General features: G+C 52.8%; 3 protein-coding genes across 10 annotated transcripts in view; 2 read left to right on the top strand and 1 right to left on the bottom strand.

Moving 5' to 3' along the window:
* Window positions 1-1374: 1374 nt before the first annotated feature.
* CDK4 (cyclin dependent kinase 4) lies at window positions 1375-4573 on the top strand. 2 transcript variants are annotated; one of them, XM_039865850.1, is made up of 8 exons: window positions 1377-1580; window positions 2027-2260; window positions 2420-2555; window positions 2673-2840; window positions 2996-3105; window positions 3365-3415; window positions 3571-3706; window positions 3940-4573. In XM_039865850.1, the coding sequence occupies exons 2-8, from the start codon at window positions 2046-2048 to the stop codon at window positions 4030-4032; spliced, it is 909 nt and encodes a 302-aa protein (XP_039721784.1). In that variant the 5' UTR covers window positions 1377-1580; window positions 2027-2045; the 3' UTR covers window positions 4033-4573. The 2 variants fall into 2 exon arrangements, with proteins under 2 accessions (XP_039721785.1, XP_039721784.1); XM_039865851.1 differs by lacking the exon at window positions 2673-2840 and having other exon boundaries at window positions 1375-1580.
* Window positions 4362-7351, bottom strand: TSPAN31 (tetraspanin 31). Of its 2 annotated transcripts, none has more exons than XM_039865857.1 (6): window positions 7034-7351; window positions 6345-6512; window positions 6025-6105; window positions 5547-5678; window positions 5157-5270; window positions 4362-5052 (listed from the first exon to the last, which is right to left on the bottom strand). In XM_039865857.1, the coding sequence occupies exons 1-6, from the start codon at window positions 7304-7306 to the stop codon at window positions 4978-4980; spliced, it is 843 nt and encodes a 280-aa protein (XP_039721791.1). In that variant the 5' UTR covers window positions 7307-7351; the 3' UTR covers window positions 4362-4977. The 2 variants fall into 2 exon arrangements, with proteins under 2 accessions (XP_039721791.1, XP_039721792.1); XM_039865858.1 differs by lacking the exon at window positions 7034-7351 and adding an exon at window positions 6750-6935.
* Window positions 7352-9297: 1946 nt separating this feature from the next.
* AGAP2 (ArfGAP with GTPase domain, ankyrin repeat and PH domain 2) overlaps window positions 9298-27229 on the top strand; it is an 18877-nt gene continuing 945 nt past the window's right edge. The window contains exons 1-18 of one of the 6 annotated variants that reach the window (XM_039865829.1): window positions 9298-9545; window positions 16083-16141; window positions 16770-16857; window positions 17058-17143; window positions 17290-17437; window positions 18403-18537; window positions 18875-18984; window positions 19416-19574; window positions 19733-19819; window positions 19904-20008; window positions 20453-20615; window positions 20794-20913; window positions 21660-21788; window positions 22981-23129; window positions 23239-23329; window positions 23446-23668; window positions 23787-24042; window positions 24220-25814. In XM_039865829.1, coding sequence (XP_039721763.1) covers window positions 9386-9545; window positions 16083-16141; window positions 16770-16857; window positions 17058-17143; window positions 17290-17437; window positions 18403-18537; window positions 18875-18984; window positions 19416-19574; window positions 19733-19819; window positions 19904-20008; window positions 20453-20615; window positions 20794-20913; window positions 21660-21788; window positions 22981-23129; window positions 23239-23329; window positions 23446-23668; window positions 23787-24042; window positions 24220-24462 — 2511 coding nt within the window. In that variant the 5' untranslated portion in view covers window positions 9298-9385 and the 3' untranslated portion in view covers window positions 24463-25814. Of the gene's footprint in view, window positions 9546-12454; window positions 14363-14411; window positions 15136-15292; window positions 15498-16082; window positions 16142-16769; window positions 16858-17057; window positions 17144-17289; window positions 17438-18402; window positions 18538-18874; window positions 18985-19415; window positions 19575-19732; window positions 19820-19903; window positions 20009-20452; window positions 20616-20793; window positions 20914-21659; window positions 21789-22980; window positions 23130-23238; window positions 23330-23445; window positions 23669-23786; window positions 24043-24219; window positions 25815-27229 lie in introns of those variants that run through there. The other 5 variants (XM_039865826.1, XM_039865825.1, XM_039865831.1 and 2 more) reach the window with 5 other exon arrangements.

The raw sequence follows: 27229 nt of genomic DNA, 5'->3' as shown, positions 1-27229 counted from the left end.
GAGCTCACAGCTGTAACTATCATAATGCAAAGAGGGGGAATCTCTACTGACATGTCTTCCATTTTGCCCTAGACCATGATTTATAGTTAACACAAGCCGGAACACTTACATCCTTAGCTACATGGTTAAGGAGAATAGAAGTTAGGATGGAAGAACTAATAAATAGAGTAATAAAAGGTTTCAGATTTTAGATGATTTCTCACAAATGACATACCGATCCCTTCCTTCCCTTCCTTCCATCCCCTCAAAAAGTTGGGAAATAAAGAAGTTGGAGCCAGGAACACCAGAGAAACCGTCTGTCTTCTACCTGGGTGTCTGTGAGCAGAGGCCATTTGGGAAAGTTTTTCGTTCTGGGCAGAGGTAAGGACTAAGAAAGCTTGCACTGGGGAAACAAACAAACAAACAAACAAACACAATGACCCCAAATAATGAGTCACAAGATTTGCAGAAAGCCACAAGTCATTCTCATACAACATGGTGGTCTGGGTGGTGGTAACTTTCTTGCACATGCTCACTCCTATATATATATCCATCTGTTTATATATGATGTATATATCGTACACATACAACATCTTCGTGCTGAAAAGAACCTTAAAAGTCAAGTATTCCTGTCTCCCACTCATTGAGAACTTCTCTGCCAGAGGCATCTGGTGGTCTCTGCTTTAATCTTTTAGGGAGGGGTGGAAGTTGGGAAGAGAGGAGGACATTACCTTGCCACTCATGTTGGAATACTGTATTAATCTGCCTTCCGTCAGTCCTTTAATCGTAATTTTGCCCTCAGATGGTCATTGTCTACTCCCTATTTTATATGATCCCACTGTTCGCTACATCTTTACAGATAGTCCTATCTCTACTTCAAAGGGCTAGTGACAGAGATACCAAAAAACCTCACAAACAACCCCATATTCACATAGGAAGCAAGCACTCAGAAAATAATTGAATGAATGAGTGAATGAAACAAAGACACAAATGAGTGTATGTTCTCCAATGGCAATGGAACAGAAAGGCAACAGCACCACCTCTCGTCCCCTGACACCCTCCCCGCCCCCATATAGAGAAAGAGACATGTAGTAAGAGCGGAGAAGCGCTCAGGCTCTGCCTGCAATGGACAGTTGAGAACTGGGTGGCCCAGGTTGCCATGGCACCTCCTTGGACTCCACCCTGCCTCATTTTCTCCACCCCCCATTCGGTAATGGCAGCTAGTCACGTGCTCTGCCGCGTAACCACACCTCTGCTCCTCAGAGCAATGTCAAGCGGTCACGTGTGATAGCAACAGATCACGTGGCTGCCATCGCCCCTCCGCCCCTTCCCCTCTGCGCATGAGTAGTTGGTCACGTTCCCCGAACGTCCGGCGTTCGCCCCGCCCCTACCCCCGCCCGCGGGTTTCCGCGCGCCTCTTTGGCAGCTGGTCACATGGTGAGGGTGGGGGGTAAGGGGGCCGCTCTAGCCTGCGGCCTGTGTCTATGGTCTGGCCCATAGGGTCCAGCTGCCCCCGACAGAGTTCAAGTGTATGGCGCCGCAGGAACCGTCTCCGGGGCCCCGATAACGGGCCGCCCCCGCAGCTCCCGGCACGGGGTGAAGTAAGTGCAGCCCCTTCCCAGGAACGGAGACCATTCTCGTCCACCATGGCTTCCTACGCGAGCTAGTTATGGAAGGGTCGCTCGAGGGCGGGAAGTGGGATAGGGTGTAATCTGGTCCTTTGTGGTCGTACGGAGATGTAATTTTAGGTCACGAAGGTGTAGGGTCTTCGATGCAGGGGGTGTGTCGTGTGGGATCTCCCTTGTGCGAGGCGCGACGGTCCCAAAGGAAAAGGCATTTTTTATTCTAGGGCCTCACGTGACTGAAGGGGTTGGGGTTACGAGTCTTTGTGTTACCTGACGGGCCGGCCTCATGGGAGATTGGGGAAGGGACGGGATGCTGTTGTTGTCTTTATAATGTCTTTTGCGGGAGTAACTTTGTTGCTGCAGGCTCATACTATCAGGACTCTGGAAAGGAATTTCGGTGATAGGAGTCTCTGTGATTGTAGGGTCTCCTTTGATCTGAGAATGGCTACCCCTCGATATGAGCCAGTGGCTGAGATTGGTGTTGGTGCCTATGGAACGGTGTACAAGGCCCGTGATCCCCACAGTGGCCACTTTGTCGCCCTCAAGAGCGTGAGAGTTCCCAATGGAGGTGCTGGAGGGGGCCTTCCCATCAGCACAGTTCGTGAGGTTGCTTTACTGAGGCGGCTGGAGGCTTTTGAGCATCCCAATGTTGTCCGGTGAGAAGATGGAGGGTCGGGGGTGGGTAGTAAAAGGGAAAAGATAACCTATAGGTGGGGAACGGTGGTCAGGAGAGAAGTGGGGACAAAGAGGAAATAGGGGAGGCCTTATTGAGGCCAAAGGGGATTGATCAGAGAATGACCATTTGTTTTGGCTAGGCTGATGGATGTCTGTGCCACAGCCCGAACTGACCGGGAAACCAAAGTGACCCTGGTGTTTGAGCATGTGGACCAAGACCTAAGGACGTATCTGGATAAGGCACCCCCACCAGGCTTGCCAGTGGAGACCATCAAGGTGAGTGGGGTGGGCAGACGCTGAGAGGTGGTACATTGGGACCTTTGTAGTAGAAGCTGTTGTGATTTCAGGTATGGTGCCTAGTCTCCAGTTCTATACCCCCTCCTTCCAAACCAGGATCTGATGCGCCAGTTTCTAAGAGGCCTAGATTTCCTTCATGCCAACTGCATTGTTCACCGGGACCTAAAGCCAGAGAACATTCTGGTGACAAGTGGTGGGACAGTCAAGCTGGCTGACTTTGGCCTGGCCAGAATCTACAGCTACCAGATGGCACTTACACCTGTGGTCAGTAGAAAGCTGATAGTCAAAATGGGTTCTGGTTGGGGGTAGGAGAGCAATTGCACGTAACAGTTGAGAACGTATGTGCTTTGTGACTTCAGTTAAGCAGTTTGTGCTTTATGGGAACCCGTAGGGCTCTTTTCCGCTCTTAATCCTTTTAGGTTGTTACACTCTGGTACCGTGCTCCAGAAGTTCTTCTGCAGTCTACGTATGCAACACCTGTGGACTTGTGGAGTGTTGGCTGTATCTTCGCTGAGATGTTTCGTCGAAAGTATGGGACTCAAGTATCCTGAACTATACTGAATATCCCAAATCTCTTATTCATAAACCACATCCCTACCCTGCCCATTCTTTCACTTGAGTATTACTGACCACCTTGTCCATAACCAGAAGCTCTGAAATGTCCTGGAGTTAGGAACTTATCTCTTTAGTAGCTATACCCTTTGTTTTTTAGCCACTAATCAATAATCATTCTACTACCATATCTTTGAAAATACCTTAGGCCTCTCTTCTGTGTCTTTTCACTTTAGGCCTCTCTTCTGCGGAAATTCTGAAGCTGACCAGTTAGGCAAAATCTTTGAGTAAGTGACTGGCAAGGGGGAAGAAATTTCCCTGAGTCTTTTTCTTTCTGCTGAGCTCTGGATGGCAACTGGCTCTGCCCCTGGAGATGGGGGCTGGAGAAGAACAACCCGCACCACCCCCCACCCCCCGACCAGAGTTCTCCTGTTCTCCATAGCTTGATTGGGCTGCCCCCAGAGGATGACTGGCCCCGAGATGTCTCTCTACCCCGGGGAGCCTTTTCCCCCAGAGGGCCCCGTCCAGTGCAGTCGGTGGTACCTGAGATGGAGGAGTCTGGAGCACAGCTGCTGCTGGTACTTGGTTTGGGAATGGGCACAGGGTGTGATTGGGGTAAAAATGGAGCAGTAGAAAAGGGACCCAAACCATCATGGTTCCTGAGACTCAGTGGATGGGCTAGTCTTTATTGCTGCTACAAATGGCCATCTACAAAGAGGGATGTAGAACATAGCCATTCCTTGGTATTATTGGGAGTGAGCAAAAGTCATGTTTATCTTCATGATTTTCTGACCTTTGTCTCCTTTCTCAGGAGATGCTGACTTTTAACCCACACAAGCGAATCTCTGCCTTCCGAGCCCTGCAGCATTCTTATCTACAAAAGGCAGAAGGTAACCCAGAGTGAGCAACAGAGTGGGTGCAACAGAACCAAGAGAAGAGAAGCTGTCATTTGCCCCCCTTTGAACACTTGAATGGAGAGCCCCCACTGAGAAAGCAGGCACTCTGTGCCTTTTAATCACTGAGGCTGTGGAGATGCTGCCTCCAACTTTTTACAGAGAATATCTTGCTGCCTTAATGACATTCCCCTCTCCTCTTCTTTTGAGGCTTATCTTTCTCCTGCCCCCCTACTTCCTTATAGCAAGGGGTATGCATGTCCCTTATTCTCCCCTTCCCTACCTTGATATAGGGATCCTTTTTTTATACGGAAAAACAAAACAAAACAAAACAAAGAAATATGGTCTTTTTTTTAATGTTTCTTCCTCTGATTGGCTTTGCCACTTGGGGATTTGGAAAAATCATCTGTAAGATGGAATTCCCTGCAGAATTATAAAGATTCTCCTTAGGTCACAAGGTCTGCATAGGCAGTAGAGCCTCTCAACTGGCAAGAGAAGATAAGACATTTAAGTTGCTCCTTGAATATGGAATATAAATGGCTTTTATTTTTATAACTTCTCCAAACTGGGTCCTGCTTATTAAAAGAAAGTTCTTCATGGTTTTCTCCCTGGCTCTGTCCCTGATTTCCTTTTGGAGCCAGGCCACAATGTGTTGCGGTGGTCTAGCATGGGAAGGGAGAAAAGGGGAGACAGCCAGGAATAACTCCAGCCCCCCATCCCATCTCATGCATTCCCAGGAGCTTCCCATATCCACTCAGAGCGAGTGAGGAAGTTTTTCTTTATTCCTTATAAGCTTGCTCCCACTAAAACATCTTAAGGCAGAAAGCCTGGCTATTCATCTTCAAGGAATGGCAAAGGGCCTTTTTCTCAAATAAAAAAGGTGACCCTTGAATTTCCCTAAGGGAGGACGAGAAAGCTTAGGTAGAACAGAAGAGCAGTCAGAAGGATCTAAAGTCTCATAGAAAGGCACTGGGGTTGGCTCGAGGATCCTTCTGATTCCGAAATCTCATTGCTAGCCAGACACCAAGGATCTGTAGAAGCAAAGGGAAAGAGATAAGTGCCAATTCTGAATCTCTGGGGCCATGACTTATAGTTATAGGGAAATGGCATATATGAGGGAACTGGAGAATGTTACCTCTGTAAAGCTGAAAAAGAGTCCAACACCTCCCAGGATTTTCAGGGCTTCATCTGAATGCTTAAGAAACTTTTCTCCACACATCTGGCATGTGGGGCTCTGACTCTTGCAGATCTAGGGTAAAACATGTATGTGTATACTTGAAGGATACAGAGTTGCTAAGCTGCCCTATCCCAATACCTATGGTGAATGGCCCTAAAAGTTTACTAGATCAGTATCCTACAGACTGAAATCTTACTTAGCTAATTCTCTAGCCTCTGTATCCATCCCCCCTCCTCCCACCAGCACACAGTTCCAATACAAGAGAGCTACTAGAGAGAGGCAACCATATTCAAATTCAAATCTGCCAATTTGGGCATTTTCCTACTTCCCCCTTCTCTGCCAACTTACTGCAGTGCAGAAAGCATAATCTTGTTGATACAGGGTTGTGAGGTTGAATAAGCCACAACAATCAAAACTTCTTTCCAGTTCATGCCGGGTCTTGTTGCTCATGACCCACCAAGAAGCATTGATAACATCTGTCTGGAGGATATATAGGCAGAAGGAAATTATTTAATGCTGCCAACCTTAAGAATTCCCCTGAAATCTGTTCTCATTTCAATTGTTTCATTTTGCCTAGTCCAGCAAAGGAAGCCAACATCTCTCAGAAAAAAAAAAAAGAAATCACAATTATACACACACAATGATAAGTATCCATGTCAGGTTGTCCTAGATCATCCTCTTGGAAAATGAGCCACACATCCCAGGAAAAGCAAATAGCTCAAAAATCTGGACATAGTAGACCTAAGAATGATCTTTGGGACCAGACATAGGAAGGAGTTAGAGGTTATGAAGAGGAAAAAAAGTACTTCAAAGGGCATCCTCTTACCTGTTTGCTTCGGTTAATAGCCAGACATGACCAAGAGATTCCAAACTGGAACATGAAGACTAAACCAAGGATGATCATATACTGAGAGGAAGAGTTATGGGGAAAAACGGTCTAGATTCCTTTATGTTCCACCAATAACAACCATCTGATCTCATCTAGTCATAGAACTTAAACAACTATGTCACTTAAAAACAATAAAAACAGCTCTTGTTTCATAGAGCAGGACAAGGAGACGTTCCCAAGATTGCTGGTCTAATTTCTAACCAGCTCACTCAGCCCTCCCGACAGCCTTGATGTCCCCATCCTTCAGTTCAGGATACAAAGAATAGCAGTACTTGGTGGTGGTTGACAGCACCCACCAGCCCAGCCACAGCGATGAGAAGAAGGAAGACTCCCACAGCAATGACTCCTCCGATGATATGGATGCTGGACACCAGACCCAGGCCCTTACCCCACGCAGCAACTCCAATGAGCAACAAGCCTACCAGCTACAAGAAATAGAAAAGCAGGATACATCTCAGAATTTTAGTGTGCAGCACAGCCAAAGAACATACAGGGCACCCGGAACAACAAAAAAAAAGAATTGAGTTGTGTGTACATGAGGGAGAGGAGGTGTTAAGGGGACCTGGAGCATCCCTGGGCACTCCTCCCATCCGAGGTCAGAATGGCTGGGATGGCAGGGGGGAGGTGGCAGGGATAGTAATTTTTGAATATAAAAACCGAACCTTTAGCTTCATCCATCACTTCTCTTTTGGGAGAAACTGAAGTTCACAAGAAGAAGGGATGGGCCTTTGTGCCTACAGTCCTAGTTCATTCTCCCCACCCCCAAACTAACCCTCTGATCACCGGAAGTCTCCCCTCTTCCCACGGAAGTCCCGAGGAATTCCTCTTTGCCGGAAGTTCCCGGGAATCTTCCCGGAACCCCCAGTACACCCTCCCCACCGGAAGTCCCCTAGAGATTCTCCGCACTCGCCTTTCCTCGTAGCTTTCCCCACCTCCAAAACCTCACCATGTACACCACGTTGAGCGCGCACAGCGCATTCTTGGAGCAGGCAAAGCCGCCGCAAACCATCTCCCCAGCTATGGGGACCCAAAAGGTCCCAAGCACTTGGGGAGAGGGTCTTAGGGCTGTCTTCTTGGACCCGGACAGCTTCTGTCTCTTTAAATCTAGTCCAGCCAAACCCAATTCTCTGCGCCTGCACCGTCCCACCCCTGCCTCTAGATTGGCAAAACTCAGGGCTAATCCAGGACGGTGATGGACTGAACGCCAATCAATCTGCATTGCGTCACTAACCCGCCTCCCGGGTTCTTTATAGGATGAAACTTAAAACTGGAGGCAGGGCTTGCAGAGATTCTCTTAGGGATCAGAGCCTAAACTTCAAAACCCCGGATTGAAAGCGGAGTTTTCCGTGGCCGCAGCTGGAGGAGGTTCTGGTTGATGAGAAAGTGCGGCTTCGCGGGCAAGGCAAGAGAAGGGCCCTCCCCTCGAGGGAGCGCCCTTCCCCTCCGCTTTCCCACTTGTCCTGCAGTGACCTCATGATGACGCCAATGTATGTTGTTCTTGCGTCACACTCGAGAACACCCAGAGGAACAAAAATATTGAGCTATTTAGCCTGACCACAGAGGCCACCGGTTGGGCACAGTAAAACTGAGCAAGTCCTCAGGCCTCACACATTTGCAAGTATGTCTAACTAGTACACGTCCTGTTCCATATCCCCTCTTAACGAGTGTCAATATGCTAGAAATTAAATGTGAAAAACAGTAGCCTCCGTTGGTGCATTCTTATAATCAGAAGACCTAGATCTATATTTTCGTAAGGGACAAAGCCACAGATACAGACATGGGTGTGCCGGATGTCTTCAGAATAAATGCCTGATCCAGGGCTTGCAAAAAATGACAAAAGGAGGGGTCTGGAATATGAATAAATCTGACGAGAAGGAGGAGTCTCCACATTTTCACTGTAGGGTGGGCATCATGGTTAATCAACATATGTTTATTATTGAATAAATGCTTTGACACACTACCTTTGTGTGTAACCTTTGGTCAGTTAATTAAACACTCTGTGCCTGTTTTCTTATCTGTAAAATGGGGATAAATAACAAAACACCTACCTCTTGGATTGTTATGAGAATTAAATGATTGGGACAGTACCAGGCACATAGTAAACACTCAATGTTAGTTATTATTGTTTGGACTATTTTTCATTTTCTAGCAAGTAATCTCAACCTCAATTCTCTTATCTCCAACTACAGAACTATTCACATAGTTATAATCTCCTGTCCTTCATAAATTAATATCAAAAAACATACAGGAGAAGAGACATTTGGCAGAGCTAGAAAGGTCTGAGTCCTGAAACAAAGTGATTAGGTCAAACTACCATTTCCTCCTCATCCCCTGTGCATATTCATTCTGTCCTTCAATTCTTCATCCACCCTCCTATCTGTCAGGCCCTAAATCCAGGGCAAGACAATAGCATTAGGGATTAAAGGGACTGATTGTCAAGCATCTGTGTTGAGTTGTGTAATGAAAAGAGTATCGGAATTATAATCAGAAGACCTAGATCCATATTTTTGTTTCATGCTACTGGCCTCTCTGAGCTTCAGTTTCCTTTGCAGACTAGGGATAATAACCTTACCCCTCAGGCCTGTCATGAAGATGATACATATGAAGGTGTGTTGTAAACTGTTGTTTTATAGACACGTTAATTATTATGGATGTAATTGAAGATAGAGCATGGTGGTTTTGTCTGGTTATATGTTACTGTCCTCTATAACCTGTTTTCTCCAGGAGATGGTTACAGTGGGATAGCTGACTGAGGAAAAGTTACATTGCAAGATATAATTACGCAAGCTCTTTGGATGTGTAGAGTGGGTGGTGAGTACAATTGTAAACTGTACTACAGGGCTATAAGAGTGACAAGCCAAGTGTATATGGATTCTTGTGAGAGTTTCAGACCGAACACAAGTCTATAGGTCACCAAGAGTTTAGGATTGCACTTGGGATCTGGCTTGCCGCATTCTCCCGGCACCAACACTCATCTTAATTAGCCACCTCCCACAGGAGGCCCTAGGGTGCTTGTTAAGGTCTCGACATCCACCTGGCTGGAGAATCATAGCAGAACCTGGCTGGCAGAGCTGATGGGCCAACACTAGAGGGGGTGGGAGGTACAGGAGGTAGTGCTGTCCCAGGCTGTGGGTTTGAAACTCACCAGTCAGGAAGTGAGGCCTACAGACGGAAGGGCGGGCAGGGGCGGGGAGTTCTGGGGCACAGCAGAAGGGGCCTTCTGGGGTTTGGGGGCTACAGGGCCATGGGCTTCAGGACTAGAGGCTGTTGTTAGCCTGGCCAGACAGGTCTGGGCAACATGCTTGCCCAGAGGCAGCTGGCTGTAGCTGCAGTGAGAGCAGAAGTCAAACGACATGAGGTGGCCAAGCAAGCTCTAAGCCGCCTCAGGAAACTGGCAGAGAAGGTGGGTGACCCGGAACTTCGAGACGGCATCCAGGCCTCACTGAACAGCATACGAGGTAAGAGAAGAGTTGGCTCCAAGTTAGGTGTATTGGGGACCAGCAAGGGCATAGAAGGATTTGCCAGGTCATACATCATTTCCCAATCAGCCACTTCCTAGTCCCCAAGATGGGGCTGGGACTGGGGGGAAGAATACATTTGGAAAGGATGGAAAAATACATGGGAGGTGTCATGGACTCTTTCCCCAACTCTGATCCTTCTCCCAGGGGATCAAAATACAGGTCACTGCTGAGATGACTTTCTTGGCAATGGAGAAATGGGTGAGCATGAGGAAGACAGGTCGTGACAGACCCATGGTAGACTCGAACCCTGCCTGGGGAATCTGGGGCAGGAAACAGTCTGGGGCAGGAGGTTCTGGGACTGGATAATATGTTCATTCCCAGGACCCACAAAGGATCAGTGACCTCTTGTTCTCCAGCTGTAGAGAGAAACACACACACATACATACATACACACACATTGAAATGCACCACGCAGAGACTCTCAGGCTCCCAGGCACACACTCACACAGCATGCTCATGCCCTCAAAGTGCAGAGAAGTCCCCAGGATTCTTCTCGGTCTCCTCTCCTCCCCATGCTCCTGTTCCTGTCTTCCCCCCACACACCTTCCGCTCTACCTCCTTAGTGCCATTAGAGCAAGTGATGACAACACAGGGAGGAAGTGCTGCCATGGCAACACCAGCCGCCACATCCTCCTGCCCACCCCAGCCCTCAATCCTGTGGTGGGGCCCCGGCAGGAACAGCTCATCCATCCACAAGGCCCCACCACTAAGGAACTGATGGAACTGGATATTGTTTCTGGCCTGCTCTCATCTTACTCACCTCTGAGGTGGCAAAGAGCTAGCAAAAGCAGGCTACTTCGCTCATGAAAACTGTCTGGGAGAAGCATATCTTCCATCATGTCCTGGTCTCTCCCAGCCTCTCCATTCTTAGCTGCCTACCTGTGAGTGGAGGGTGGAAACAGTCAAGAGATCATTCCTTCCGTAAAGGATACCTCCTGCCAGATCTCTATGATGGTAAAGACCACCAGAACATAACTTGGGGGGAAGGAACAGTTTGGTTCAGGCTGTAAAGGGAACAGGCTGAACATCTTCCCATTGTCCCTCTGAGGCTAGTGCCCCTCTTACCTCCTGTCCCCCAACCTTTGCCAAGAACTACAGCTGATGCCTTCCCTACAGCCTTATTGGTAGGAAAGGCAGACCTAGGAGGAGTGGCCCCATGGAGCCTCATAGGGAGGAACTCCAAGCCCCACCCCTGTAGAAAAAAAGGTGGAGGGCAGATAAAAATTTAGATCCAGGTAGAAGAGCTTTGCTTACTTAGCTCTGGAAAAGGAGGGAGTGAAGAAATCTCTGAGAAGACTCTTCATAAGTGATTTGTTCCACTCTTTCCCTAAGAGTCAGGATTCTGCTCCCATTGTATATAAAGGAAAACTGAGACCAACAATGGAAGGAAGAAAAATTAAGCCAGAATCAACAAGTCTCTACTCTCTCTTTCAGAAAAAACTACAAAAGGGTCTTTTGTCTTGGGGATGGTGTCATCCATCTACACAACGGGGGCAGGGGGTGGAGTGGGGGGACGGGGAAGAGAGGCTGCTGACCTGGGGACAAGCCCCCAGAGGCATTGAGTACAGGTCTTGAGGAGAACAAAGGGCACCCAGCATCCTGGTACCGTCCCCCACTCTCACCCCCTACCAGGCCGAGTGCACCGCAGGCTCCTGCCTCCAAGAGCCGCCCACGACAGCACTATTATAGTCTCGGCTGCGTCAGGAGGATGGGACGCCAAATTAGGGGAATGCTGAGACTATCCGAGTCCAGGGGAGGGGTCTCCAAGGCTGCCGGAAGGCCTTCTCTACTCTCATCCCACCCCTGCTGGGTCTCAGCCTCAGTTCTCCATGGGCCTAACCTCTTCATCCTTCACCTTAGATTGGAAGACAGTGAGCCTTGAACCCCAGGGTCTCTACAGGAGTGAGAGATACAGAGCAGCCATTTTCCATTCTATCTCCTCTTTAACCTTCTAAAAGAGCCCCACCCCGAAAATCTCAGGAGACCGAATGAGAACCCAAAAGAATCCAGCTCCAACTGCCTCAACTGAGTTGTTCCTTATATTGGGGGCTTTAAATACCCCACATGTGGGTAACCAGGTGTGAGGGTAGTGCCTCCTTGAACCCCAAGTCTCATGGCAGACCCCCACCACTACCTCCACACACACTAATCCCTCCTCTCCGCTTATCCCTGCTGTTTCTGAGGCACTCTTGGAGCTACAGTTGCTATGGAGACCAGATGCATTTTGGTATGGGGGGGTTGTCAGTATGTAGACATATTCCTCTCCTTCCACCTTGGGCTGGAGCCTTTGATTCACTTGTTGGCCTGGGCTCCTCAGAGCCCCCAGATCTCTCGCTGCCTGAGGCATCCCCCTCCTTCCTATCCTTCTAAGTTCCATGTTTGTCTCCATCCCCTGGGAACATTTTCCAAGTTCACTTTGGGACAGTTGAATTCAAGTCGTGGCCCCATCAATGTACTGCGTGTGGGGGGTGGAGGTGGGTGAGGGGCTTGGGTCATGGGAATGGAATATGTGCAAGTACCTAGGGGAGACATGGGTCCTGGGAAAGGGATTTCAGGGTTCTCTTTCCACTTCAGCTTCCCAGAATTGGCAGTGCCCACGAATTTGCTCCGTTTTTGCCGCGGACTGTCCACCCATAACTAATTTTTACCCTTGTTCCTAAATGCCACACTCAGCAATCGTGCTCCCTAATTGTGTTATGCTAGGGGAGGGGGCTAGATTGTTGGAGTAGGTGAGTCCAAGTTCCAGGAAATCCAGTCCAGGGTTTGGGAGGAAAATCCAGTCCTGGATTTTGAACCGCCTTCGCTCACAGCCTTGCTGGTGGAGAGAAGGTGGGGAGCGGGGGGGAAGAGAGATAGGGTAGGGGGCGGGGGCCGCCTCCTCATCAATGTTGGGGAGCGCCCGGACACAGCGCGCATCCGGACAGAGCCAAGCCCCGGCGGCCCCGGACCCTTCGCCAGGATCTCACGCCCCTCCTCCCAGACCCCAGACCTGTGGGTTCCCACCCCTCTGGCTTCCCTCCTTCCTCCCCGCCGGCGCTTGTATCTCCATCCCCAGCATCCTCCCCGCGCCCTGCGAATCCCACGACCGGCCCCATTAGCTTCCCACCCTCCTAAAACACCTCTCGCCCCCCCATCCGCAGCCCCTGTCCCTTGGTCCAATTCCCCGCCCCTGCCTCCCCGCACTGGTTCCTCTTCTCTCCCAGCCTCAGGTCCCCTTTTCTGCCCTTTTCCTCTTTCTCCCTTATTTGCCCCCACTACAGTCTTCCTCATCCTCCCCTACTCATCTCAGCGCCCCCACCCAAGCCGGGGTGCACGGTCCGGCGCGCCTCCCTGGAGCAGCACCAAGGTCCCGGGGCTCCAACGGGGTGGGGGCGCAGGGCGGGGAGCATGGGGAGGGGACGCCCCGTGTGATGGGAGGGGGGCGCAAGCGGAGGCGGCGGAGGCGGCGGCGACAGCGGAGCCGGGCCGGGGGCTCAGCGGGGTCCGGGGGCTGGGGGCAGCGAGCAGGGCGGCCCCATGGCCGGGCCCCCCTGAGGCAGTCCGGGGGAGTCCCCTCCCCTCCCCAGCTCTGGGGTCTCTGGGCCCCATGAGCCGGGGCGCGGGCGCGCTTCAGCGCCGGACAACGACCTACCTCATCTCGCTGACCCTGGTCAAGCTCGAGTCGGTGCCTCCGCCGCCGCCTTCTCCGTCTGTGGCCACAGCAGGCACCCCCGGGACCAGAGGTGCAGAGACCGGGGATCCTGGCAGCCCCCGAGGCGCTGAGGAGCCGGGCAAGAAGCGGCACGAGCGTCTCTTCCACCGGCAGGATGCGCTGTGGATCAGCACAAGCAGCGCGGGCGCTGGGGGCACCGAGCCCCCCGCCCTGTCCCCAGCTCCGGCCAGTCCGGCCCGCCCCGTCTCCCCCGCTCCCGGCCGCCGCTTGTCCCTCTGGGCCGCCCCTCCTGGCCCCCCGCTCTCCGGGGGACTGAGCCCCGACCCCAAGCCTGGGGGCGCCCCTACCTCCTCCCGGCGCCCCCTGCTCAGTAGCCCGAGCTGGGGGGGCCCGGAACCCGAAGGCAGGGCGTGCGGCGGCGTCCCTGGCTCGTCCTCCCCGCACCCTGGCACCGGCAGCCGGAGGCTTAAGGTGGCGCCTCCTCCACCCGCTCCCAAGCCTTGCAAGACCGTGACCACGAGTGGCGTCAAGGCCGGCGGGGGCAAAGGCGCGGGTAGCCGCCTGTCATGGCCCGAAAGCGAGGGCAAACCCAGGGTCAAGGGGTCAAAGAGCAGCGCTGGGACTGGAGCTTCTGCTGCTGCTGCCGCCGCCGCCGCTGTCGCCGGGGCAGGGGGAGCCGCAGCCACGACCTCTGCTGGGGTCGGGGCTGGACCGGGAGCCCGAGGGAAGCTGTCCCCTAGGAAAGGCAAGAGTAAGACCTTGGACAACAGTGACTTGCACCCGGGACCGCCTTCCAGCTCTCCTCCACCGCTAACCGTCCCAGCACCCCCGGCTCCAGACACTTCTGTCACCGCCGCTTCCGCGCAGCCAACTGGGCCTGCACCTCCAATCACTCTGGAGCCTCCAGCTCCGGGGTTGAAACGGGGCCGGGAGGGGGGCCGAGCATCCACTCGAGATCGCAAGATGCTTAAGTTTATCAGCGGCATCTTCACCAAGAGCACAGGGGGGCCTCCTGGCTCCGGGCCCCCTCCTGGACCCCCGGGCCTGTCTTCTGGCAGCGGGTCCAAGGAGCTGCTGGGCGCAGAGCTCCGCACCTCCCCTAGTGAGTAGGACCAGGGCCTGAGAACGGGAGGGGAGGGCACCTGGAATGCTTAGCTTGGGGAGGGGGAGCCATGTGCAGAAGTAAACTAGAGAAGCTTCTCTTTTGGGTGGGCAGAGGAACAAGGCTCACTTCTGCCAAGGATTGGGGTAAAGAATAAGAGGTCCTGATGGGGGGTGGAGGGTGAGTAGTTACATTGTGCGACATGAGAGATGACTTGATTTCAAAAGGACTCAGAAAGACTCAGAGCTTTCTGGGAAAATAATGCCCTTGGTCAGAGTAAATAAGAAATTGCTCCCAGAGAAGCCCCAGACTCCACTTCCAGCTTCAGCTAGACTCGGGGAACATGGAAACAGGATTTTGCCTTGCCCAGAGGGACAGTGAAGGTGAAGGGAATAAGAAGCTTCAGCTTTTCCTGAGCTCTTGGGGCAAAGTGACATGAAAGTGACCTTGCAGGCAGCTCCTCGCCAGGGGCAGGTCTTCCCCTGAGCTGAGAGCAGGCAGCGGGCTAGTGAAGCAGCAGGGAGGGACTCTGTTTCTTTCCATGCAGTAAAGGCGGATCGGGCAGTACGGGAGTGCTTGTGTGCTGGATCATGCTGAATATTTGAATGTGAAGTGAGAGGGGGTGGATAGGAAGCTTCATTTCCCTACTGCCCACCCCAGCCCCAGAGTAGCGTTGAAACCCCCAGGGGGCTGACCGGGAGTGACTCAAGTGGGCGGAACTGCTGCAAAGGCAATTCTTACTCCCTGGAGACTTAGGAGGGGGTACGGAAAAGGTAGTTGGTTTTGTTTTGGTTGTTTTTTTTTTTTCCCGGGGTCTGTCTTTATTTCTTTTCTTCTAGAAGTGAGGCGGGGGACTCATGGTTCGGCTCACACTCCCGGAGGGGAGGCAGGTCCGGGAGGAGCGGGGGCGGTCCCGGGGTTTGGCTGCGGAGCGGGTGGGAGCAGATGGCTCCGGATCCCAGAGTTCCCGCCGCAGCTGCGGCGCCCCGGGAACGTCCGGCCAGTGTCAGGAGCGGGGGCTGGACTCGGCGGGCGGAAGGAGCATCCATCCACCCCCCTACTCCGCCAGGCCTGTGGCTTCTCTTGGCCAGGGAATGGAGCCCTTCCCTACAGTTTTTTTGGAGGGTGATTTTGGGTAGGATTATGGGAGGGAGGCATAGAATATCTAAGCAGCATTCCTTGGACTGTGGAAAGGGGTCAGGGGTCATCGCGCCACTGACCTTGAAAAGGGGAAAGGATATCCCTCACCTCAGTTTCTCTTCTGTAAAATGGAAATTGAGGAAGACCCACTCCTTTCTGCGTCTTAGCCTCTCCTCCCAGGGTCTGCCCTGGGAATCAGACAGGCCGGTGGGGAGGAGACCCTTTTCTATTTTCCCCCATGACAGAGGGAAGAACCTGCTGTTGTCAGAGCTCTAGTCCTCCGGTCTGGGGCAGAGACCTACGTTTGAGGATGTGTTTTAAGGGAGATGCCAACTGAAGTATTTTCGTCTTGCTGGCTCCGTTGCTAAGCAACCACTGAGCGGCAGCAACAGCTGTAGGGAGAGCTGGCTGGGATGGGAGGACTGGGGACCACTCTCAAACCTGGCTTTTTCACACAACTCTCCAGCCCAGGCAGGGTCCTGAAGGTTAAGCAAAGCTGCAAAAGGAAGAGGGGTGGCTGAGGTTTGGGAGTCCTTCTCGGTCTGGAGCATCCCATCTTATGGCTCCTTTCCCATTACAGAGGCTGTGGTCAATAGCCAGGAATGGACTTTGAGCCGCTCCATTCCTGAACTGCGCCTGGTAGGTAACCCAGCTCTCTTGTCTGTAGGAAGGCTGTTCTCCTGTCCACTGCACTCTCAACTCTTTCCCTTTCTCCATCCCCTCTCTCTGAGAATGTGGAGTAGTTTTCCAGTTCTCCAGAGATTCTACCTTCATAGCACCTTCCTGGGGCTTGATACATTCTCACAACTTTTCTTCTCTAGTCTCTTTTTTCCTATTTGTCCATGGCTTCCCCTCATTTCTGGCATTGCTCCTTTAACCTTTCATGTTCTATTGCCTAGAACTGAGTAAAACTTTCCACTGTTTAGGGCTGTGATATGTACTGCCTCACCCAGGCCCACCATACACACAGCTGCTAAGTTTTCTAAACAGCAAACACACACACACACACGCACACGCACACGCACACGCACACGCACACACCCCGTACTGAGTTCCTAACATTCTTCAACTTGTGGTCCACTTTGAGCTTGGGATCATATCTTGGCACACTGCTGGCCGGATCCTCCTTAATGCTCTCTCCTGACCAACTGTCACCCAGGCCCTGAAGGACCCTCCTTGGATGATTTATTAAGTTCTCTGGAGTGTCCAGACCCAAGCATCTTGCCTCTTAATTCCCACAATCTCTGTTCCCTAACCTTGTTCTCAGGGTGTACTGGGCGACGCCAGGAGTGGGAAGTCATCACTCATCCATCGATTCCTGACCGGTTCATACCAGGTGCTGGAGAAGACAGAGAGTGAGTTCTCAGGAGCCATAGTAAACTAAGGATTGGGGTCAGGGATCCAGGATCAATGACTAGGCAATGTGATCAATGACGAGGCAGGTATGGAGACCAGAGGGAAGGATGAGGCCATGATAGCTAAGGTAGAGGGAACATGGGGAGGTCTAGTGACCTGTGACTTCTGATCTACTACCATTTTCAACCCTTCTGGACAGGTGAGCAACACAAGAAAGAGATGTTGGTGGATGGACAGACTCATCTAGTGTTGATCCGAGAGGAAGCTGGGGCACCTGATGCCAAGGTGAGGAGTGAGGTTTGGAGTAGGCTGATTGGCTGGGATCAGCATTGGCCAAGGGAGAGGGCTCTGATTTCCCAGGTCTCCCTGGGAATAGTGCCTAGAGGAATGGACTTGTTTGACCCTCCATTTGCTCCCTCACCCCCCGCAAGTTCTCAGGCTGGGCAGATGCTGTGATCTTGGTCTTCAGCCTGGAGGATGAGAACAGTTTCCAGGCCGTGAGCCGTCTCCATGGGCAGCTGAGCTCCCTTCGGGGGGAGGGACGAGGAGGTCTCGCGCTGGCACTGGTGGGGACACAAGGTAAGGAGGGGCTGGGAAAGCACTGCTGATGGCCACTGGAATACTGCCCAACATTTGGAAGAACTTGGCAAGGTGTGGAAATGGATACTTGGTTTCCAGTTACCTTCTGGAAGAAGCCTGGTCTCTAGATAAGGGAGTCATTAAACCAACACAAACTTCCCAAAACCTGAGCAGAGAAAAGGGAACTCTTTAGAGAGGAAAGGAAAGCTATAGTAGTAGCTGTCCCCTCAGCTCATTCCTTTGAGATGTCACCTACCTTGTGTTCTCACACTGCCATTTCCCAGTGCCACCACCATGGGAAACACAAACTCTCAGGCCCTAATGCAGATAGAAAGCCTTTTCCATCTCTTAGCTACAGCTGGGTCAGGCTGACACCTTTCAAAGGTGTTTATCTAAAAACGAAGACTAAACACAAATGAAATGATGGAGAAAACACAGAAGGGCAGGAAACCTTTTAGTTCTCAAAGTGATTCAAAGGCACTCACACTCTCTCCCAGGGGTAGGAAAAGCCTTTTCTGCTACCCACTTGTGTTGAGCTGGCAGGACTTTCTGTCTGGATGCCTATTCGGCAGGTGCCTGCTTCCACCTGTCGCTTGCCTCCTGGTTTCCCGCTGCAGAGTGAGCAGTCCACCTGTGGCATTCAACCTTTCCTAGTTCACATGCCAGGAGTCCTCCCTTCAGGGTTCATTGGATTCGCAGGACAGGGTGATTATCACTAGTGAGTCTCAGCCATTTCAGACCTTGTCAGGAAGCTCCACTGAACTCTGGAGTATTCTTTGAAGAGCCTATTCATACTGCAGCTGGGCATGTGGGCTGAGCCCAGCACTCAAAAAACACTCCATTCCACTGGGTCACAAGAGAGGTATTCTCTCCCGTGGGTCCAGCCTGGGACTAGAGCCCAAGGGAAAGGAAAGCAGGAAAAGTGAGAAAGGGGCCCCAATCCTGCTTGCTTCCTGTCCCCTCAGACAGGATCAGTGCTTCCTCCCCTCGGGTTGTGGGCGATGCTCGTGCCAGAGCTCTATGTGCAGATATGAAACGCTGCAGCTACTATGAGACTTGTGCAACCTATGGACTCAATGTGGACCGAGTCTTCCAGGAGGGTGAGTGTGGTGATCCCTGCACATGTGGGAAGCAGGGAGCTAGAGGCATGAGATATTCTTAGAGGTCTCATATCCAGGCCTCTCTCCATGAGGGATAGATAGGACATTAGTCTGTGTGGGAGGAAGGAGGGATCAGAAAGGTCATAGAAGCTGTGCTTAATAGCCACAAGGTCTTTCTGGGCTGGAGGTGCCAGCAAGGCCACAGGTGGCATGAAGGCCACAGTGACAAGGAAGTTGGGGCCTATGTTATTTCTTGGGGATTTCTCAAAGCTGGGCATCAAAGGGTGTTCTTGGGTATCTGCCCTGCTCATGCTGCCTTTCCCTCCTCCTCCCTCAGTGGCCCAAAAGGTGGTGACCTTGCGCAAACAGCAACAGCTTCTGGCTGCCTGCAAATCTCTGCCCAGCTCCCCAAGCCACTCAGCTGCTTCCACTCCTGTAGCTGGGCAGGTGAGTTGGGGGTGTCAGGGTTCACAGACGGGCTGGTAAGATTCAGAGGAGTGGCCAGTGATCCAAGGACAGGTACAGAGTACCCAGTGAGATTGTGTGTATAGGGGGAGGCAGAGGGAAATGATAGTAATACCATTTGTAGAAAGTGCATTGGACTGGAAAGCAACAAGGTTTCAAACACTTTGCAATGTCCTTGAACAAGTCACCAAAATCTCCCAAGGTTGTCAGGAAAATTATGTCATAAAACTTGTGAAGTCAACATTTGTAAAATTTAAAGCACTGTGACAATGTCAGTGAGTTTTATTATTAATGATAATGTAAATAAGTGGGGATGAGATCAAGAAATTTCTCGATTTTTCATAACTAGATGTAACTGTAGCTTGGTGGGGTGGGGGCATCTCAGCTGTTCTGACTTCTCCATCTGCCTCCAGGCTAGTAATGGGGGCCACACTAGCGACTACTCTTCTTCCCTCCCATCCTCACCCAATGTTGGTCACCGGGAGCTCCGAGCTGAGGCAGCTACAGTGGCTGGATTGAGCACACCAGGGTCCCTGCACCGGGCAGCTAAGCGCCGGACCAGCCTTTTTGCGGTATTGGATATGCTGACCCTCCCCCCATCCTCCTGTCCGTTACCTGCCCATCTTCTCTGGTCCCTAGACCTCTCTGTTGGGCCCTTATTCATCTGTCTTCCATGTCCTTTTACCAGTGTATCCCTTCATCCTCTAACTGATGCCAATAACCATTCTAGAATCGTCGGGGCAGTGACTCTGAGAAGCGGAGCTTGGACAGTCGGGGAGAGACAACGGGGAGTGGGCGAGCTATCCCCATCAAACAGGTGGGTGGTCCAGGGGCTGAGGACAGGCTGGGGGTAGCTGATCTTAACTGACTTTTCCCTCACACGTCTCTTTTCATACTACAGAGCTTCCTACTAAAGCGAAGTGGCAACTCCTTGAACAAAGAATGGAAGAAGAAATATGTGACCCTGTCTAGTAACGGCTTCTTACTTTACCACCCCAGCATTAATGTGAGTGGCAGAGACTGGGTGGGCCATACTGGCTGGCCTTAGATTCCCTTCCAGCTCTATGAGTCTGTGCCTCTAACAATCACCAACATCATTTCTGGGAAGCTCTAATCCTATTCTCTTAAGTTTAGCAAGAAAGTTAAAAGATTAGGCACCTCCCATGTGCCCATGCTGGGGAGGGAAAGGTAAATATATCTCCCTGGGAACTTGCAGTCTAGTGGTGGAGCATGGAGAAAGGACCTCTACCTGGCAGGCCAATCAGGGAATGCTTTATGGAGACAATGCTGGGCCAAGTCTGTTGGGCTTACCCCATAGAAGCTCATCCCCACCCAGTCAGCTCCCAGAGCCCCCTTTCCAGTCCCTCTCTAGCCCATACTATTGGCCGGCTTCCTAGCACCACCAAGGACCCCAACTTTCCCTACACTCTCAATCCCTATGACCCTCCAGGATTACATCCACAGTACTCATGGCAAGGAGATGGATTTGCTACGAACAACAGTCAAAGTCCCTGGCAAGCGGCCCCCACGGGCCATCTCTGCTTTTGGCCCCTCAGCCAGCATCAATGGGCTGGTCAAGGACATGAGCACTGTCCAGATGGGTGAAGGCCCTGGTGAGTAGGGCTCATGACAAAGAGGTAGGAGAGTTGCCAGGGCTAGGGGAAAAGGAGGGGTAGTAGGGAAGTAGGGGCTGGGATTGGATAAGCAGGAAGGTGGGTGAGGGGCCACATAGGCATGCGGCCCAGAGACTGAGTGGCTCACTGGGATTTTATCTTCTTTCCTTTCCAACAGAAGCCACTACTCCCGCCCCAAGCCCAAGCCCCAGCCCCAGCTCCTTGCAGCCACCACCAGACCAGACATCCAAACACCTGCTGAAGCCAGACCGGAATTTGGCCCGAGCCCTCAGTACTGGTCAGTGAGGATCCATCCTCCATCCACTGTTTTCCAGATCCAAATGGGATGTGGGTGGGAAATGAAATTGAGAGGAAGCTCGGAGCCTGGAATCAATGCATGAGTAGACATATTGAGCATCTACTGGGTACCAGGCACCAAGCTCAGTCATACCCTGTTTATCATAATGGTTAAGACCGTGGGTTCTAGAGTTAAACTGCCTGAATTTGAATCTTGGCTTACCACTTAGGCAAGTTACTTGACCCCTCCATGCCTCAGTTTCTTCATGTATAAAATGGAGATAAGTTTCTACCTCAGAGGGTTGCTTTGAGGCTTAAACAAACTGAGAACATTGTCCAGCATGTAGTCAGCCATTGGTATTTGGAAATATAATATAAATTTATTATTTATTTATTTACTTAAAATAGCAAGTAACATTGTACCAAGTGATCCTCACAATAACTTTGTCAGGTCAAGGTTATTATCCCCATTTTAGGGATGAAGAAACTGAGGCTCAGAAGATTAAGCGACTTGCTCAAGGTCTCAAGGCCAGTAAGTGGCAGAGCCAGGATCTGAGTGCGGGTCTGACTTTAAACCACTCATCAGCTCACCTCCTCAGGAATCATTAAGGGGGACCTCCTGAAGTGGGACAATTGAGGAGGGGGACTCTAAAATGCCAAAGCTAGTTCAGGAGAGGAAAAAGGCTATGGAAAAATCAGGAAATCTGTGGAGGAAGCAACTGAGGCAACTGTATCTCTCCCCCTAAGACTGTACCCCATCTGGAGACTTGAGCCCCCTGAGTCGGGAACCCCCTCCTTCTCCCATGGTGAAGAAGCAGAGAAGGAAAAAATTGACAACACCATCCAAGACCGAAGGCTCAGCTGGGCAGGCTGAAGGTGAGGCCCTGGTGGGCAGTTGCACTCCCACCCTGGACCCTCACTCCCAACTCCAGATCCCTGGCCTAGTTCCTGCAAGAGGAAAAGTGCCTGAGCTGAGTGCTTGACTATCATTACCAATTTGCACATAATTTAGTGAAAAAATGGATGGATACCCTTCAGCCCTTGTCCTTCCTTCCATTGCCTTTTGCCCCAGTAGAACTCGGCCCCTATGCTCAATGACCCCCATAACTCTATAGCTCCTGCTTCCTCTCCTAATGACCCTCTAGTTCCTGTTCCTGCCTTCAACTCCATTTACCATCCCAGCCCCCAGAAGCTCCATGTCCCCCAGGGACTCAGCCCCTGACCTCAATGTCCACTACTGATTCCTTAACTCCTGGACTCTGTGACACCCCGCCCTTGTTCCCAGTAACTTCCCATGATAAAGTTCCTCTGACAGCCCTTGACCACAATGATCTTCACTCCTGTCCCCAGAGAAGCCCCCAGACCCTCGAGACCCTCTCTTGAACCCCAACTCCCCTCATCCCATGCCTGTGACCAACCTTCTGTACTCTTTCCCAGTGTTTACTCAGATCATGACCATCCCTTCCCCTCCCAGAGACCCGGCTTTTCACTGGTCATGATAACTGGTCCCCACCGCCCCTGCTCTCTGCTGGGTGCTCAGACCCAGGTTCCAGATCTGCCTACTCTCATGGCTCTTGGCTTCTGCTCTACTCTGCTCTGGGGCCACTGACTTTAGTTCTGCTTTTTCTCCCCATCTGTCTGTCCTGCTTTGTCTCTGGCACTCTCTGTCACTCTCTCTCTCTCTCTCTGTCTCTCCATCTGCCACTTTATCTCCTTTCTTGGTCTCTTTCTCTGTTCTGCTCTCTATTCTTTCTCTATCTCCTTCGCTTCGGGAAACCAGCCAAGCGCAAAATGTGGAAACTAAAATCCTTTGGTAGTTTAAGAAATATTTATAAAGCAGGTAACGAGCGGGAGCTGGGAGGGGCGCTCAGCTGGGGTGCAGAGGGGTGGGGGTGCCCCTGCCTTCCCCTGCATGTGCTTGGGCTTCCTGCTCTCCCCGACCCCTGCTTCCCCAGCCCGTTGTCTCAATCCCAGGGGCTTGGGATGGACATGAGGGAGGAAGGGTTCGGGGAAGGCGGCCTCTGTTTGAACTCTATTCCTCATGACCGCATCCCATCCTCCCACCCAGAGGAAAACTTCGAGTTCTTGATCGTGTCCAGCACTGGTCAGACGTGGCACTTTGAGGCAGCCAGTTTTGAGGAGCGGGATGCCTGGGTCCAAGCAATTGAGAGTCAGATCCTAGCCAGTCTGCAATGCTGTGAAAGCAGCAAGGTCAAGGTAATGGAGGCGGGGGGCGTTTAAGGAGAGAAAGCAGAGGTGAGTGTCTGAGGAGTCCTGAGAGAGGCTCAGAGGGAGAGTCAATAATAACCCCCAACCCTTTCTGCAGCTACGCACAGACAGCCAAAGTGAAGCTGTGGCCATCCAGGCGATCCGGAACGCCAAGGGGAACTCCATTTGCGTGGACTGCGGGGCCCCCAGTGAGCGCAAGGGGGCAGTGGAGGGGCCTGGGAGGGAGTGTGGTTCGCTGAAGTTGGCGAATGCCCGGGTGCCCTTGCTGCTCAGGAGGGAGCCAACCTCTGCACTCCGTCCCCAGACCCCACGTGGGCCAGCTTGAACCTGGGGGCACTCATCTGCATCGAGTGTTCTGGCATTCACCGGAACCTGGGCACGCACCTGTCCCGCGTTCGCTCACTGGACTTGGACGACTGGCCGCGGGAGCTGACCCTGGTGCTGACAGCCATTGGCAACGATATGGCCAACCGTGTGTGGGAGAGCGACACGCGGGGCCGCTCTAAACCCACGCGGGACTCCTCGCGGTATGTGTGAAGTAACAGATGGTTTGTAGATGGTCTCCCGAGAGAGTCGCCTGTGTAGGGAGCAGGGGTCCTGGTTGGGGGTCCCGAGAACCCTTCCCATTGATCCCTGGTCTTATAGGGAGGAGCGTGAGTCATGGATTCGCGCCAAATACGAGCAGCTGCTGTTCCTGGCCCCGCTGGGCACTCCTGAGGAGCCGCTGGGCCGCCAGCTGTGGGCCGCTGTGCAAGCCCAGGACGTGGCCGCTGTTCTCTTGCTTCTGGCCCATGCGCGACACGGGCCGCTCGACACCAGCGTAGAGGACCCACAGCTTCGCTCCCCACTTCACCTGGCGGCGGAGCTCGCCCACGTTGTCATCACGCAGCTGCTGCTCTGGGTACGTTAGTGGGGAATGGGTAAAGGGGCCTTTGAGGGCTCCATCTCTGAAACGGCCAGGTTGGGGAAGCCTGGTATTCCCAAAGGGACCCTGGAAGTAGTCCTAGAAATCTTGGGAAGCGGCGCGAGGGTGGCCCCACATGGCTGCGCAGTTAACACTGCCGTTTCTGCTCTACAGTACGGCGCGGATGTGGCTGCCCGCGACGCGCAGGGTCGCACGGCGCTGTTCTACGCCCGCCAGGCTGGAAGCCAGCTGTGCGCCGACATCCTCCTCCAGCATGGCTGCCCGGGGGAAGGCGGCAGCACAGCCACCACCCCCAGTGCGGCCACCACTCCCAGCATTACCGCCACGCCCAGCCCCCGCCGCCGGAGTAGCGCCGCCAGCATGGGCCGCGCCGACGCCCCGGTTGCGCTGGTATAGTTGTCCAGCGGGAGAGACACTCCCACTCCCCCACGGGCCGGGCACGACCGCACCGGGTGGACCGCTGGACAGATGCACCCACTCACCTTTCCACTCCGCACCCCGCCCCACGGGAGCACTTTTTCCCCCACTCTCCCCACGAGGGCACAGCCCCCACGCCTCCCAGAAGACACAAACTCACCTCCCGCTCTCCAGTAAGGCATGGAGACCCCTGCTCAACACGCCCCTTCTCCACTGTTGCCACACCGGGACTGCTCTGGGTCTACCCGCTCAGTGTTTGCGGAAAGGGATGCCCGCGCTGTGGTACCTGTTCCTGGGCACTTGGCTATGCCCGTTTGCGTCCCCTAAGGGCGGCGGAAAGACCCGGTCCTGCCTGTGCTCAACAAATCCCACAGGGGCGGGAGCACATACCCAGGCTGGCTCCTGGGGCAACGCCACCCCAGAGGGAGGGGTTAGTACATGGGAGTGCTAGCCCCAGGACTTGGGGCTAATACGCGGACTCCACCCCTTCCACGCTGATCTCACTGCCTAGTGAAGGGGGAAGGGCAGCGAGGGGCAGGACCCCTGCTGCCTATGGGGGTAGAGGGGTCCCCAACCCTTTCCGTGAAAGGGACAATGAGGAGTGGAAATCAGGACGTCCCCCCACACCCACCCATGGATGGAAGCTAAAGGGCTGGGGGAGCCAAGAGCCTAGGTCCCTCCTCACTACCATCTTGGGAGGGAGAAGGGATAGAACAGGAGAGGGCTAAGGGGACTGGGGAGGGGCCTTGTAATTTATTGCTTTGTTCCCCAACAAAGGGGCGGGCAGGCAGGCTTGGGAGGAGTGGTGTTTTCAGGGGAATTGCAGAACCAAAGAGGTGGGAAAGAGGGTAGGGTGGGGTGGGGTGCTCTCGGGTTGTGAAGTGTCTGTGACTGTGACTGCTCGTGCCTGTGACTGCTGCAGCCGTGGTGATCTGGGGTAGGGGCACTCCTACAGTAGGGACCTCCCCTGTCTTCTATCCAGCCCCTCCCTCCCACTGGAGCAGCTCCAGACCTACCCCTCAACCCCATGATCCCTCCCAGCCAGGGTAAGAGTATGTGAGGTGGCTGGGAGGGTTTCCAGGCCCCCTGCCCCATCCGCAGAAAGGCGGTAGTGGGGTGGACCTACCTGGCCCAGCCCTGCCTCTCTCAATCAACCCAGTCCTTGGGCTGTCTGTGTCAGTGGTTTCTGGTCTTTTCCTGGCTAAAATATTTTGCAAAGGACCAGGTGACTGGGGAGGGGAGAGGGCGGGGCAGGGGGGAATGCCCCCATCTCCTCTGAGGCAGGTGGTGTGAATCTTCAACAGCAATTAAAGAGGAAGTGATTTTGTCTAGGGGGTGAGCTGCTGGTCTGTTCTTGAAGAAGCCTGTCAGGGAATGGGGAACTGGAGGTGGGAGAAGGCCAGCAGAAGGTGCCTCCTGCTGGGGCTGCTGGCAGGGTGGTATCCAAGGGCACAGAGGTGATAGGTCTGATACTCCATCGTGTACTATAGCTCTGGGTTCATGTAGTGGAAGAAGACAGGCAGGTCAGAGCAGCAGTGGGGAATCAGGGAGCAGAGAAGTCACTGACTCCCAAGATGACCCCAGTTCTGTGAAGGACTTTGGGGCTTAGAGGAGAGGATGGGGAGGGGGCTGCTTGGAGATGTGAGAAGATGGGGTAGTTTTGGTCAAGAGTAGGAACTTGGAGTAAGACCTTAGTTTGAAACTGGGCCCTCCACTTCCCAGAGATGTTGCCTTGGGCAGGTTACTTGTAATGTGAACAATCTCCATTTAGTGGGCACTTGGTAAGGGCTCCGGCTCCTCCAGAGAAGACTGCCTCAGGCTAGCCTGCTCACCTTGAACACCGGGTACTAGAAGTCAAGCTTATTATAGTAGGGGTCCTTCTCCTGGTGGGGAAGAAAGAGGTGCAAGATCTCTCAGCTGCAGAGGTCCCTGGTTTCCACAAACTTCATGCCCAGCCAGTGCATTCTCCTGCCTCCATGTCATCTACAGAGGCCTGTGGCCAGTATTGTCACCCACAACGGCAGCACCTCCTGCTTCAGCATGTAGCCAGTCCTGATGCTTCTTATGTGCAGCCAAAAGTGTTTGCCCCGGGAGAGGGCTAGGTGGGTGGTGGTGGGCCAGCAGCCAGTGCAGACTGGGCAAAGCCACCCACGTGTTGTCACCCCCTTTGATGAACCAGTCAATGGCTCAATGTCTTCCAATAGAGTTGATGCCAGCCCTCAGCTTTCTTCAGACCCACAATTAATGTTCAGCTGCAGGTGTGCCACCAAGTTAACAAGGTATGGTTGTAGCAACAAGCTCAGGTCCCATTCACATGCAGGCTCTGGTTCTGCAGGACCCTAGGCTGGGTGACCACCTAGCAGCCTGACCAAGGAAAAAGGTAGATTCAGGGGTGCACGTATGTGGTCTGGGAAGGTAAAGCAAGAGGAAGAGGGGCAGGTAGCAAAGAAGACTCAACTGGAAGACCTGGCCATTCCCCCTTGGCAGCCCAGAGACCCTGGATTCCCCCACTTCATCTCCTTTCCTTCTTGGTGGAAAAAGCTCACTTCCTTCCTCAGAAGCTCAAGAGTGTGAGTACAGGGTGAAGACAGGGACCTTGGAGAGAATGGAATTACCACAGGGAGCCACAGGCCAAGGAGAAGCTTCTTTCATTTCCAGCCAGTGAAAGGTAGTCAGGGTGTAAGCAACCCCCACAGCAAATCCAACACTGAGTAATCCATGGGGTTCTTTTTTCATGGGCTGTATC

Source organism: Pteropus medius, unplaced genomic scaffold, assembly GCF_902729225.1.
Source record: "Pteropus medius unplaced genomic scaffold, Ma_sr-lr_union100, whole genome shotgun sequence".
In the NCBI taxonomy this organism is placed as follows: Eukaryota; Metazoa; Chordata; class Mammalia; order Chiroptera; family Pteropodidae; genus Pteropus; species Pteropus medius.
Note: the sequence above shows the minus strand (reverse complement) of the source record. Positions and strands in the feature narration are given on the sequence as shown.

Bases quoted from the DNA above. Each gene is read 5' to 3' on its own strand.
- CDK4 (XM_039865850.1), top strand. From the start codon at position 2,046: ATGGCTACCCCTCGATATGAGCCAGTGGCTGAGATTGGTGTTGGTGCC. The intron at 2,556-2,672 runs GTGAGTGGGGTG...CTTCCAAACCAG, and splicing joins TGCCAGTGGAGACCATCAAG to GATCTGATGCGCCAGTTTCT. The intron at 2,841-2,995 runs GTCAGTAGAAAG...TAATCCTTTTAG, and splicing joins AGATGGCACTTACACCTGTG to GTTGTTACACTCTGGTACCG.
- TSPAN31 (XM_039865857.1), bottom strand. From the start codon at position 7,306: ATGCAGATTGATTGGCGTTCAGTCCATCACCGTCCTGGATTAGCCCTG. The intron at 6,106-6,344 runs GTATCCTGAACT...TCTTCCTCTCAG, and splicing joins ACCAAGTACTGCTATTCTTT to TATATGATCATCCTTGGTTT. The intron at 5,679-6,024 runs GTAAGAGGATGC...TATATCCTCCAG, and splicing joins CTATTAACCGAAGCAAACAG to ACAGATGTTATCAATGCTTC.